Raw genomic sequence first — 14795 nt, 5'->3', positions numbered from 1 at the left:
TCCCCCTAGCTTTTCATACTTTTGATCATTGCCTGATCATTTTGTTGAAATAAACAACGAGGTATTTCTCTATTCGTTTTGTGAGTTTTAGCATGTACCTCAAGACGTACCACTTGGAAGACAGCTGTTCATGTTATATGTAGATGCAACTCAATTCAAGACTGTCAGATGTGAGCGCTAGCCGAAAGGGATCTGCCTAGTACGGTCTAGGGGCCGGCTTTTCCCTCCCTCTTTGTCGGACTGAGCACAAGACCATCTCCGCTGGCATAAGAGACCTGCGGTGTCAGAGGTTTCTTTTGCCAGGACTGTTGTATTATCTCAGAATAAAAAGTAGCGAGATTAAAACATGACGTTTCGGCGACAACATGTAACATGATGATCACATTAACAGGATGATTACATTGACTTTCAGGCCTTCTTTGCGAAGAGAGATAAGCGCGCGGTCAGTGGATCAGCGATTCAGGTGATCGACAGAACAATATCAGTTGTGACTTTGCTGGGGAGCGAATGGACCTGACAGGAAAACGACTTAAAGGTCTCAGTAAGTCTTGAACAATCATGTTTTATTTTATGTTGTTTCTTTTAATTTCACTGTCGTGTTTGCTTTAGAACGAGAACGAAATATTTTCGAATTAGCGATGTCATTGATTGTTCTAGCTGTGAAGTTGTTCGTTTCAAGAACCATCGCTTAACTTATGTTGTTATTTTCGCACTTCTTTGTGAGAAAACGTCCTTTCAGTTAAATACCGTAAGTTTACCTAGCTAATCAACACAATCAGACTTTCCGCAAATGCCTTAAGGTGGAGTTCCACTGTCGCGTAAATTTTACCTGCGTACAGACGTGAATTGAGCTGGCTTTACGTACGTAAATAAAATAAGACGCGATGAATGAGCGGCGTGCGTAAACGTAAAAAGTTGAACAGCATTCAACTTTTTACGTTTACGCACGCGACGCACTCAACTTTTTGCTCATACATCGCTTCTTATTCTATTTACGTACGTAAAAACCAGCTAAATTCACTTCTGTACGCACGTAAAATTTACGCGACAGTGGAAATCCTCCTTTAGTTACTTTCTAGAACAGGCTTTATCACGGTTTTCGACGCCATTTTGACGGGTAGGCAAACGGGCTTGAAATAACAGTGTTTGTATGGAAATCCGATGTCAAATAATTTTCATAAAACATCGCTTCTGAAGAATAACAGGCTTGAAATAACAGTATTTGTATGGAAATCCGGTGTCAAATAATTTCCATAAAACATCGCTTCTGAAAAATTCATGAATTGGAAACTTTTGGCACTAGAAAAAGGATTTTAAGAAAAAAATTTGAACTTTCCATACATTTCCCTGTATTTTTTCCCGCGAACTATTTTTAGTAGCAGCTACGTTAGCTTTTATGCATAAGCTGTTTACTGCGTAATATAAAATGGCATTTTCACTGTGTTCTGACCTGTATTTTGTACAACCTGTATTAAGCGGTCACTTAGCCATTCCCCGGCCGAGGGTGACCGCTTAAGGTTACTCCAAACCTTTGAGGGGCTACTTTTTGCCGAATGTTTATTTTTCGATCAGATTAAAGTTAATTACTTAAACTTACATTTTCAAAAGCAAATTATTTAAAATCTTAAAACACGCGCGAGAACATTGAGAAAAAGGCATTTTCGTAAACAAGTTAATAAGTTTTCAAGGTGACATAATCTCTGTAAGGCGTGGACTCCCCAGCGACCTTTTCGCGGCAACGGCTTCATTTCAACTTACTCGCATTTTTTGTTTACATTCGAGTTTGAGTGTTGTGATTTTGGAAATAGGCAAGTCAATTTCTTATCACTTTGCAGCACAGAAGGTGCTAAGTATCTTGAATCTTCCTAGACCATTGAGCAATGTTTCGTGGACTGCACATACGAAGGCTCCTGAGAAAGCTGTAAACGAGCTCCTCGAAAGAGAACTCAAAAACGCGATGCTACAACTGAAAATACACAGGCGTACTTCTTCTGTTCACTGATTCAACTTGAAAAGTGGGAAACTCCTATCCTTTTAATGCTATAAATGTAGTTTAATTGATATTGAAAGCCTTATATATTCTATTTTCAATCTTGTTTAATAGAATGTCGATTTGAACTTCATTTTCATTTGAAAAATTCAAGCGAGTTTTTTATTATCTTGCTCGCATGGAAATTATGCGTCAGTCACTAACGTATAACCAAAAGTTTGAAAATTCATATCTTTTGAACTATTGAACGGAAGAAAACCATGCTTTGAAACGTTGTTTGATAAACTATTTGAAAACGTACTACCGAAAGTAGCTACACGTTTAGTTTTTGTGTCTACGGCTTCTAGAGAAGCGTAGACACTATGTCATCGGGTTGAGTGAAAGAGTGAAAGAGTGTAAGAGTGTAAATGCCACAGGAATCCCAAATGGAATCCTATTGAAAGCCGACGCTAATCCTCGACTGACCGAGATCTAAGTGATTGTATTTCCGGATCAGGACAATGGCGACAATACGGTAAATGATCTTTTCCGATATTGATTTGCTTTTTACTAATAGTTTACAGTCAACCCAGGTCACGCGTGAACAGTATCTCCAAGAATGAAATGAACATTCGAAGTTCTCTTTGTAATGTCCGACGTGTGAATGGAATGTTGGGCATTTCGCTGGAAATCGTTCTGAAAAAGACGCATTAACTGAAAAAAAGATTCAAAATACTTAGGAAACAATTGTTATTCTTGAAATATTCAATTTTGCAATGTAAAAAAAATTCATAGCCTTATACCGTCAATAAGCTAGGGAAATTTATACGGGAACTCTGAAATCTCGTTTGCGATTTTCAAAACTGACATGTAAATTTCAAAACTCCGTTCAAATTTAAAAAATATCGTTCACGCGTGACCTGGGTTGACTGTAAGTGATGATTTGAACCAGAATTCTGTAACTTCTGTAATTTTCATCGCAAACGTACCCGAATTTACTGCGAGTGATCGCTTTGAACAAACACGGAGTGTCTTCAAATTTTACATGCGTGTTTCCACGCACGCAAAAAAAAAACTGAAAGTTTTTTGCCTCTAATAACAAATGCATCGTTTATTTCAATAAAATGTTTTGTTGGAAAAGCTTTTTGTTGATTTTTGTGTCTTTGTCAATTCACATATGCGTTTGAGAAGCGACAGATGCTAGATGCGCAATCAAGGACAATTTGCATAAGCGGGTTGAAATTTGATATGCCAAAGGTCTTCATCAACACGCCGTGAATTTTAGCAATTTTTACGTTCAAGTGTGTTTTTCGGCAAATGATTAATAGGTAACCATATTATTTCACGTCAGAAAACATTTGTTTTTAACCGCTCTAGGAAAAAGTTAATTTATGCGAAAACTATGGAAACACGACAGGAGTCAAAGAATGATACTTGCTATTCATAAGTTCAGTATAGATTAATTAATAGTTTCTGTTGCATTTTATGCCTACGTTTCAGATTAGAACTTTGCTTACAGTGCTTTATTTTCTTCAATTCTTTTATATCACATTTCTACACCAGTGCTGCAGTAGACACATGCAGTTTGAGACTGCCTATTTTTCTTACATTTCCAGTGCGCGTAACGGCCTCTCTGTTGATGCGTGTTATGTGATACTTAAGATGCAAAATGTTCAAAAATCTATAGCTCGGGTTTGAATCATCGTAAAATTCTCGTTCTTGCACCAAAATAAAGCTATTGAAATGTGCTATGAGATGCAATGAGATATTATTATGCGCGTTTGCTTTTTATTGAAAAATATTCGCATAAACTTTCGTTTCCGGTTTTGTTTACAAGTTCACGATTCACGGTGCGCACTTGTACTTTTTACTGATTTCACCTTGAAACTGTGCAACTCTTATGTTGTTATTGCTGTAAATGTACTTTCATCAAATTTTAAAGCCTTATATATTGTAGTTTCAATATTCTATAAAAGACTGTTCATAAGAACTTCATTTTCAATTGAAAAATGGAAGCGAGTTTTTATCATGTGGAACGCGTATGAAATTGTGCGTCACTCATTAACGTGTAACCCGGCAAAACGGTTTAAAAAGTCGTATCTCTCGACATATTCAACAAATAAAAAAAAATAAAACCATGCTTTTAAACCTCATTTATTACATCGTCGAGCCTGGTTAAGTGTTGGAGATTGCCTTTGGGAGTTCTAGTATTCTTGCACATCTTGGTTTATAAACCAAAATACGCTCATCAATTCGAAGACTTGCAATGTTACTGAACACCGAACAAAACTTACCCGATAGCTTTCATGTCGGCCACTAGTGCCTCCCTTGGCGCTTGCCTGTCGGTTTATCTTCTTTTCTTTTCGTTTCTTTTTTTGTTAAACGTTTTTTCCCCTAGGTAATACCGAAAACGTGCTCGCAGAAGCTAACTGGGAAAAACATGACTGAAAACTATAACTTTCCCGCGAAGCACCATTTTGCTTCCTGTGAGCGTCAGGGGTTCTACTATGTTATTGGCTGGCGGCTCACAGAGTGAGCCCGGTGTTGACATAATTCTCCGAGAAGGCGTGACATGCTTCTAAATCTTTAGAAGGCGAAAACTCGCAATACGATTTCTGCAAGATGCCTCCTCTTCAAATGAATTAATAGGGTATGTAGAATTGACGAAATTTCGTGAAATTTGGCCCGAAAGTTAACTGAACAACGAGGAACAAAAGGGTGTCGACATTTTTTTTTAAAATCAAATACTTCCCTCCTGGCGGCCTCGGAAAGCAACACGTTTGCAAATTCTTTTTTACTGGTACTTGACAGATATATTAAAAGAAAACCAATAGGAATACGGGGAAATGCTCACACCCTTTGAGAGATTGATGATTTTTGATTAACACTGTGCAGCTACATTTCGTCAGAGATCACGTTTGATACCCGATTAATTCGGCGGAATGGCGCTCTGTCATTTTACTGTTTACCGGCTTCCTTCGCCTTAGCAGAGGAATAACCAAAATAGCTTATAATTTTATCAAATTTTGCATTAAATAAGCTTTTTATCGATATATAGATTGTGGTGGTTTTCTAAAAAACAACGCGCGTACGAATTTTTTTCGGCAAGGCACTCGCGAAGGTTTGGCAAAAAGTTGCCTCTAAGACGTTTACGGTCTTTTTATGGAGTTAACATCTTGTTTAGCTTGAAGCAAATATTTTCTCTCATTTTAAAACACAGTCTATGCACTGCTGCAAACAAAGGGAGAAAACTGAGTGAGCCTCCACAATTCAAACGCACTATATCAGTGGAGCGAAGCATTTGCAAAAACACAGTCGTTATTTAAATACAATTCAAGCCTTTTCAGTATTACTGTGACACGTTGCATAGCTCTATAACACGCTAGAACGATTACTAGAGAACTAAAAAACCAAATAGCCGTGCCAAGAAACACAACTTCTTGTGACAAACACTAATATCGGGGCCCGGCATTGCAGCAATTACAGAATGAAGCTCATTGCACGATACAAGCAATGATTAATTCCTGTCCTAACATTACACAAATCTCAACAAGAAAGGCAGTTAAAACTATCAAGCACTTTAAAGAGCCAAGCCAAACCCAGCTGAAATGCCCTATGTGGTATAAAAACAACGTCGTTGAACACACGGAATAAGAGGTCATATTCAAAACGAAGAGAATTCAAAAGAGGAAACTGAAAAATCATTAGGTGAAAATGACCTGTCGGATGATGAACATATGATGGTTAAATCCAAACCCGCTACAAATACTTGCGAGCAGCGCAGGCTTTTAAAACCAATTTATCCCTTACTTGTATAAGCTAGATTTAAAAGGGCTAAAACACGCGCCAGAAAGTGACTTATGCTTGTCAGTCTTTATTTACACACCGAATTCTAAACTATTGGCAGCCCAAACTGACAAAATCATTATTTTCATAAGAAAACTGGTTATTGGTACTGGCTTTTGCTTCAAAAGATTTTCCAAAATAGTCATTTGGAATTCACATTGAAGGAATATTTTTTCGGTCAATTAGTCGATTTTCTTGTGATCAGTGTGATGTTAGAAACAAATTGAGTTTTCCTGGAGGGGGCAGCTCACCTGCCCCCTCTGCCCCCGCGCTATGTACGGCCCTGTAAAATCTCCACAGTACTTTTCATAAGAAAAGTAACGAGACAAGATAGGAGAATTTGTTCTTTGATATTAGAGGTTAAAGGGTTAACTGAGATGAAAACTGAACTACAACGTCGATCTGTACGGATGCCAAGCCTTGGGTAGAATGAACAATCACAATCATACATTGAGCGTTTTTCTTTTTTAAAACAAAATTAAAATAATGAAAAGATTCTCTTGTCGTTAAAGGGAGAGTTTCACGGTTCGGCGCATTCGCTTCGCGTCTCACTGTTGTACAATTTTTTCCATCCAAAGCAAAACACTGATGTTTGATGCTGTTTGTCCGTCGAATTCTCCGTTTTTGACAGTTGAATTCCATATGAACAAACAGTACGATTGAAATCTAGAAAATCCTCGCGAGTTCATCCAAAGCCAGTTGGTGACCTTTGCCATTTCCAGCGAAAGCAGATGTGCCGCGAAATCGTTGTCTATTTTAAACAGACTTATCCCTTTACCAATTTTCCACGTTTGGTGGACTTATCTTGTTAACCGCACAGGATTTCTACATCCACTCCACTCTGTCCGCTTAACTTCTGTGCTTCCAGAGAGTCCACAGAACGTCCCGTCGCCGGTCGGCCGCGCCATCGACAAAAATGTCGTTTTCGGATGCTAAAACACTTTTAACCTTACAAAAATCGAACTTATATTTACAACAGGAAACAAAGATTATAAAAAGTGAAGAACGAATAGCGGATGATCCAAATTCGGGCGCGATTTCAACAGATTGTTCCACCACAAGGTCGCATCGAATTTAGTGTCGACCCGTACAATTCATTTTTGAGCCGGTCTGCTCGCGCATGCGCTTGACCGTGAACTAATCACAAGTGCGTTTTTCCCCCTAGCTTTTCATACTTTTGATCATTGCCTGATCATTTTGTTGAAATAAACAACGAGGTATTTCTCTATTCGTTTTGTGAGTTTTAGCATGTACCTCAAGACGTACCACTTGGAAGACAGCTGTTCATGTTATATGTAGATGCAACTCAATTCAAGACTGTCAGATGTGAGCGCTAGCCGAAAGGGATCTGCCTAGTACGGTCTAGGGGCCGGCTTTTCCCTCCCTCTTTGTCGGACTGAGCACAAGACCATCTCCGCTGGCATAAGAGACCTGCGGTGTCAGAGGTTTCTTTTGCCAGGACTGTTGTATTATCTCAGAATAAAAAGTAGCGAGATTAAAACATGACGTTTCGGCGACAACATGTAACATGATGATCACATTAACAGGATGATTACATTGACTTTCAGGCCTTCTTTGCGAAGAGAGATAAGCGCGCGGTCAGTGGATCAGCGATTCAGGTGATCGACAGAACAATATCAGTTGTGACTTTGCTGGGGAGCGAATGGACATGACAGGAAAACGACTTAAAGGTCTCAGTAAGTCTTGAACAATCATGTTTTATTTTATGTTGTTTCTTTTAATTTCACTGTCGTGTTTGCTTTAGAACGAGAACGAAATATTTTCGAATTAGCGATGTCATTGATTGTTCTAGCTGTGAAGTTGTTCGTTTCAAGAACCATCGCTTAACTTATGTTGTTATTTTCGCACTTCTTTGTGAGAAAACGTCCTTTCAGTTAAATACCGTAAGTTTACCTAGCTAATCAACACAATCAGACTTTCCGCAAATGCCTTAAGGTGGAGTTCCACTGTCGCGTAAATTTTACCTGCGTACAGACGTGAATTGAGCTGGCTTTACGTACGTAAATAAAATAAGACGCGATGAATGAGCGGCGTGCGTAAACGTAAAAAGTTGAACAGCATTCAACTTTTTACGTTTACGCACGCGACGCACTCAACTTTTTGCTCATACATCGCTTCTTATTCTATTTACGTACGTAAAAACCAGCTAAATTCACTTCTGTACGCACGTAAAATTTACGCGACAGTGGAAATCCTCCTTTAGTTACTTTCTAGAACAGGCTTTATCACGGTTTTCGACGCCATTTTGACGGGTAGGCAAACGGGCTTGAAATAACAGTGTTTGTATGGAAATCCGATGTCAAATAATTTTCATAAAACATCGCTTCTGAAGAATAACAGGCTTGAAATAACAGTATTTGTATGGAAATCCGGTGTCAAATAATTTCCATAAAACATCGCTTCTGAAAAATTCATGAATTGGAAACTTTTGGCACTAGAAAAAGGATTTTAAGAAAAAAATTTGAACTTTCCATACATTTCCCTGTATTTTTTCCCGCGAACTATTTTTAGTAGCAGCTACGTTAGCTTTTATGCATAAGCTGTTTACTGCGTAATATAAAATGGCATTTTCACTGTGTTCTGACCTGTATTTTGTACAACCTGTATTAAGCGGTCACTTAGCCATTCCCCGGCCGAGGGTGACCGCTTAAGGTTACTCCAAACCTTTGAGGGGCTACTTTTTGCCGAATGTTTATTTTTCGATCAAATTAAAGTTAATTACTTAAACTTACATTTTCAAAAGCAAATTATTTAAAATCTTAAAACACGCGCGAGAACATTGAGAAAAAGGCATTTTCGTAAACAAGTTAATAAGTTTTCAAGGTGACATAATCTCTGTAAGGCGTGGACTCCCCAGCGACCTTTTCGCGGCAACGGCTTCATTTCAACTTACTCGCATTTTTTGTTTACATTCGAGTTTGAGTGTTGTGATTTTGGAAATAGGCAAGTCAATTTCTTATCACTTTGCAGCACAGAAGGTGCTAAGTATCTTGAATCTTCCTAGACCATTGAGCAATGTTTCGTGGACTGCACATACGAAGGCTCCTGAGAAAGCTGTAAACGAGCTCCTCGAAAGAGAACTCAAAAACGCGATGCTACAACTGAAAATACACAGGCGTACTTCTTCTGTTCACTGATTCAACTTGAAAAGTGGGAAACTCCTATCCTTTTAATGCTATAAATGTAGTTTAATTGATATTGAAAGCCTTATATATTCTATTTTCAATCTTGTTTAATAGAATGTCGATTTGAACTTCATTTTCATTTGAAAAATTCAAGCGAGTTTTTTATTATCTTGCTCGCATGGAAATTATGCGTCAGTCACTAACGTATAACCAAAAGTTTGAAAATTCATATCTTTTGAACTATTGAACGGAAGAAAACCATGCTTTGAAACGTTGTTTGATAAACTATTTGAAAACGTACTACCGAAAGTAGCTACACGTTTAGTTTTTCTTACATTTCCAGTGCGCGTAACGGCCTCTCTGTTGATGCGTGTTATGTGATACTTAAGATGCAAAATGTTCAAAAATCTATAGCTCGGGTTTGAATCATCGTAAAATTCTCGTTCTTGCACCAAAATAAAGCTATTGAAATGTGCTATGAGATGCAATGAGATATTATTATGCGCGTTTGCTTTTTATTGAAAAATATTCGCATAAACTTTCGTTTCCGGTTTTGTTTACAAGTTCACGATTCACGGTGCGCACTTGTACTTTTTACTGATTTCACCTTGAAACTGTGCAACTCTTATGTTGTTATTGCTGTAAATGTACTTTCATCAAATTTTAAAGCCTTATATATTGTAGTTTCAATATTCTATAAAAGACTGTTCATAAGAACTTCATTTTCAATTGAAAAATGGAAGCGAGTTTTTATCATGTGGAACGCGTATGAAATTGTGCGTCACTCATTAACGTGTAACCCGGCAAAACGGTTTAAAAAGTCGTATCTCTCGACATATTCAACAAATAAAAAAAAATAAAACCATGCTTTTAAACCTCATTTATTACATCGTCGAGCCTGGTTAAGTGTTGGAGATTGCCTTTGGGAGTTCTAGTATTCTTGCACATCTTGGTTTATAAACCAAAATACGCTCATCAATTCGAAGACTTGCAATGTTACTGAACACCGAACAAAACTTACCCGATAGCTTTCATGTCGGCCACTAGTGCCTCCCTTGGCGCTTGCCTGTCGGTTTATCTTCTTTTCTTTTCGTTTCTTTTTTTGTTAAACGTTTTTTCCCCTAGGTAATACCGAAAACGTGCTCGCAGAAGCTAACTGGGAAAAACATGACTGAAAACTATAACTTTCCCGCGAAGCACCATTTTGCTTCCTGTGAGCGTCAGGGGTTCTACTATGTTATTGGCTGGCGGCTCACAGAGTGAGCCCGGTGTTGACATAATTCTCCGAGAAGGCGTGACATGCTTCTAAATCTTTAGAAGGCGAAAACTCGCAATACGATTTCTGCAAGATGCCTCCTCTTCAAATGAATTAATAGGGTATGTAGAATTGACGAAATTTCGTGAAATTTGGCCCGAAAGTTAACTGAACAACGAGGAACAAAAGGGTGTCGACATTTTTTTTTAAAATCAAATACTTCCCTCCTGGCGGCCTCGGAAAGCAACACGTTTGCAAATTCTTTTTTACTGGTACTTGACAGATATATTAAAAGAAAACCAATAGGAATACGGGGAAATGCTCACACCCTTTGAGAGATTGATGATTTTTGATTAACACTGTGCAGCTACATTTCGTCAGAGATCACGTTTGATACCCGATTAATTCGGCGGAATGGCGCTCTGTCATTTTACTGTTTACCGGCTTCCTTCGCCTTAGCAGAGGAATAACCAAAATAGCTTATAATTTTATCAAATTTTGCATTAAATAAGCTTTTTATCGATATATAGATTGTGGTGGTTTTCTAAAAAACAACGCGCGTACGAATTTTTTTCGGCAAGGCACTCGCGAAGGTTTGGCAAAAAGTTGCCTCTAAGACGTTTACGGTCTTTTTATGGAGTTAACATCTTGTTTAGCTTGAAGCAAATATTTTCTCTCATTTTAAAACACAGTCTATGCACTGCTGCAAACAAAGGGAGAAAACTGAGTGAGCCTCCACAATTCAAACGCACTATATCAGTGGAGCGAAGCATTTGCAAAAACACAGTCGTTATTTAAATACAATTCAAGCCTTTTCAGTATTACTGTGACACGTTGCATAGCTCTATAACACGCTAGAACGATTACTAGAGAACTAAAAAACCAAATAGCCGTGCCAAGAAACACAACTTCTTGTGACAAACACTAATATCGGGGCCCGGCATTGCAGCAATTACAGAATGAAGCTCATTGCACGATACAAGCAATGATTAATTCCTGTCCTAACATTACACAAATCTCAACAAGAAAGGCAGTTAAAACTATCAAGCACTTAAAAGAGCCAAGCCAAACCCAGCTGAAATGCCCTATGTGGTATAAAAACAACGTCGTTGAACACACGGAATAAGAGGTCATATTCAAAACGAAGAGAATTCGAAAGAGGAAACTGAAAAATCATTAGGTGAAAATGACCTGTCGGATGATGAACATATGATGGTTAAATCCAAACCCGCTACAAATACTTGCGAGCAGCGCAGGCTTTTAAAACCAATTTATCCCTTTAAAAAAAAACCTACTTGTATAAGCTAGATTTAAAAGGGCTAAAACACGCGCCAGAAAGTGACTTATGCTTGTCATTCTTTATTTACACACCGAATTCTAAACTATTGGCAGCCCAAACTGACAAAATCATTATTTTCATAAGAAAACTGGTTATTGGTACTGGCTTTTGCTTCAAAAGATTTTCCAAAATAGTCATTTGGAATTCACATTGAAGGAATATTTTTTCGGTCAATTAGTCGATTTTCTTGTGATCAGTGCATGAGAGGACGCAGCCGGGCCCGACTGTAAGTTCCGCAAAGGAATGCTAGTAGAATCTACTAGCATTCCTAACATTCCTCAAATTAAGACTCACCCGGTTTCTTTCCTTTTGGGACTTGCAAGGTGTCGTAATCTGTTTTTATGTCATGGCGGATGTAATTAAATCGAAAACAAACCAGGCAGGGTATAGGAATATGATCTGAACTACATGTCACATCAACAAGTGCTAAGAAATAAAAACGTGATGTGAAATTAGAGTAAATGTAAATACAATGCAATTGATCGAGTCATTTCGCTAGTCGAAATGGCGGACGCGGCCGACGCAAATAGCTCGCAAAGGCGGGCCATTTACTCGTGCAGAAATACTCAGGAAGAAAGGTTAAGGCAGAAGAGAAGAAGGAATAAGAGAAGACGTGAGAGGGAAAGAGAGGAAAGAAATGCTGTGACGGGAATGCAACCGTTGATTAACAAGGAAACCGTAGATCCCGCTGCAAATGATACCGGCGACCAATACAATGAAGACGCAAATGATACCGTCAATGTTGCAGGAATCAACAAGCTGTGCGAAGAAGCAAATGATCCGGCGAATGATTCAACAATCGCCGGCCTAAAGAAATCTTGCCCTCCTTCTCCCAAACCACCGAGATGTGATTTCGAAAGCTGCGCCAAAGCATATTCAAGAGGGGCTGTAATGTTGAATTTGGCGCGTGGGACCCGCGTATTTCCTGTAGTTGGGTTCACAGAACCAAAATCACGGGGAACGACTACAGCGCATCGAGATCCTCGTCTAGTCGAAAGGAAAAACGAGGCAAGGAAACCCAAGAAAGCCCTTAAAGAACTGAACCCAGCTTATCTCGAAGACTTGTCTGACGAAGCAATTGGTAGTGGAAGTTACGGAAAGTGTTATCTCGCTCGGTATAGAGGGATAAAAGTTATTGTCAAGAAAATGACTCATAATAACACCGCAGAGGGGAAAGAGATGGCACGGAAAAATTTACTACACGAGGCAACGGTCGTTAAAGCATTGGGGGATCACGAAAGGCTTCCACTGATTTTCGGTGTTGTTACTGAAAACGAGCCACTATCTTTGGTCACGCTATTTCACGGTGTGAGGGACGAAAGTATAACACTTCATCAGGCTGCAAATGCAAGCATGCTAACACCATCAGATAGCGCTGAGATATTTCTTCAGATATGTGATGCTCTGAAACATGTACATTTAAGAGGTTACTTACACAATGACATAAAGGCCAACAATGTTGTTCTGGAAAGAAACCCAACAGCATTAAAGAAATACAACCCTATTCTTATCGATTTTGGAAAAAGCACAAAGGCAGCAGCAATTTCGGTGACAGAAAGTGTAAAAAGGAGGGCTCCTGTACAAACGAAAACTTATTTGGCCCCAGAGGTTATGAAGTATCGGCTCTACAGCGCCGCCAGTGATATCTATTCATTAGGAAGAATGCTCAAAGCAGTCTCTAGAATGGTGGGATTTTACCCGAAAGTCCGCGCCCTGGTCAAGGAAGCGACAACTGAAACACCATCACTGAGACCTTGCATTGACGACTTTATGAAAACACTTTCGGCAGTTAAATTTGAATGATAATCCTTGTGCTTGAACGGTTTAGTTCAAGTTTTCGTTGCGTTGTTTAGACGGTCTACACAAAACGAGGCCGAAATAAGGCAGAGCTGCGATAAACTTACTTAATTTCTTTGTATTGTTTTTTTCTTCGGTTTGTTTTGGAAGGGGACCCGTAAAGCCGGCTCTTATGCTGACGGACGCTGGTATTTTTTTTTTGTCGAAAGGCCCTATGTTATAACAGAGAACGATATTATTATCCTCCCCATAAACAGAACAAACGTGCCTAGTGACATTTCATTAAACTCTAAACTTGGCGGAACACAACAGAAAAGAACTGCAATTCTGTTTTAAAGGGAATCAGTATCTGATATTGGTACACCTAACAAAGCGATTTCTATGCTGTTAGAACTATTAACTGTAATGCCACCCTAGTTTGTACTCTGATAACTAAGCGAGAAAAGACCCTCGCATATGCTTTTAAATCCACACCAGAATAAAAAGCATTGTAATCACATACGGCACTATGAAAATTAGTAAAATGATTTTGAGCTTAGTTTTTGAGGATTGTTTAGCTCAATTTCTCTCCGGAATCTCCCGTTAAATCGAAAATGATCTTTAAAGGTACGTTTATTACGCAAAATTTTAAGGGATTTGTTTTTTCTCATTTTCACTCGCATGCCCAAGCAATACTGATTTTACGCATCGTTTGCATTATAGGTTGGATATACTTACCCGCTGAATTGCTAAAGCCGCTTTTACCCGTCGAAATTTTTAGCTGAAACTTATGTGCAACAGCCGGCTGTGAACTTTCATGAAAGGGTCGGTTACACGGCCGGTGAAACTCTTGGTGTTATCACCACTGCGATCGTTGCGACCGCTACAGAAGTAGAAAGCGGTTCTACTTTTCGTGCAACATGTCTCGCGACGGAAGTTCGAAAAAGTTACACGGTTCAACGCCTGGTGAACCTTGTTTCGCAGCGCCGTTGCACATAAATCTCAGCTAAAAGGTTAAACCATGCCTGTAACAGCGGCTTAAGTTGTAATGACTGCTTATTTCGGATATGCCCAAGGAAGACTACGGCTCTCGACCATCAGTAAAGAACCTGGACGAAGACTATCTATCATCAACAGGACAACAAAAAATTACGTCTGCGTTTCCTTCTTGTATTAAGATTTTATAACATAAACCTCCAAGGAAAAAACCTCAACAATGTTCAATGCACACTGATTCTTCGCGGATTTACACTGTAAAACCACTCCACATGCTCGCATGAACCTTACGAATATCCTCTTGAAACAGCAGGTCACTGTTTTTTCATCAGATCATCTATCCTTGGCGATCCAGTAACTTATCTATATGATTCAAAGCACAGTTTTTGTTGTTTTTTGGCGGGGGACATCTTTGCTCTTCTTTTGTCTTCGGTGAAAGAACTGTTTGAATGTAACAAGAACCCTCTT

The 14795-nt window shown here is 38.9% G+C and overlaps 1 protein-coding gene across 1 annotated transcript; it reads left to right on the top strand.

Moving 5' to 3' along the window:
* The first annotated feature begins 12011 nt into the window (after positions 1-12011).
* LOC146453393 (putative serine/threonine-protein kinase DDB_G0281745) lies at positions 12012-13423 on the top strand. Its single transcript, XM_085096684.1, has one exon. It carries the CDS (start codon positions 12060-12062, stop codon positions 13356-13358), a length of 1299 nt encoding a protein of 432 aa, XP_084952810.1. The 5' UTR covers positions 12012-12059; the 3' UTR covers positions 13359-13423.
* The last annotated feature ends 1372 nt before the right edge of the window (positions 13424-14795 follow it).

The sequence above is a fragment of the Pavona decussata genome, unplaced genomic scaffold (genome assembly GCF_977016875.1).
Source record: "Pavona decussata unplaced genomic scaffold, jaPavDecu1.1 SCAFFOLD_332, whole genome shotgun sequence".
Classification (NCBI taxonomy): domain Eukaryota; kingdom Metazoa; phylum Cnidaria; class Anthozoa; order Scleractinia; family Agariciidae; genus Pavona; species Pavona decussata.
The sequence above is the reverse complement of the archived record's forward strand: the minus strand, read 5'-3'. Positions and strand labels throughout refer to the sequence as shown.

Bases quoted from the DNA above. Each gene is read 5' to 3' on its own strand.
- LOC146453393 (XM_085096684.1), top strand. From the start codon at position 12,060: ATGGCGGACGCGGCCGACGCAAATAGCTCGCAAAGGCGGGCCATTTAC.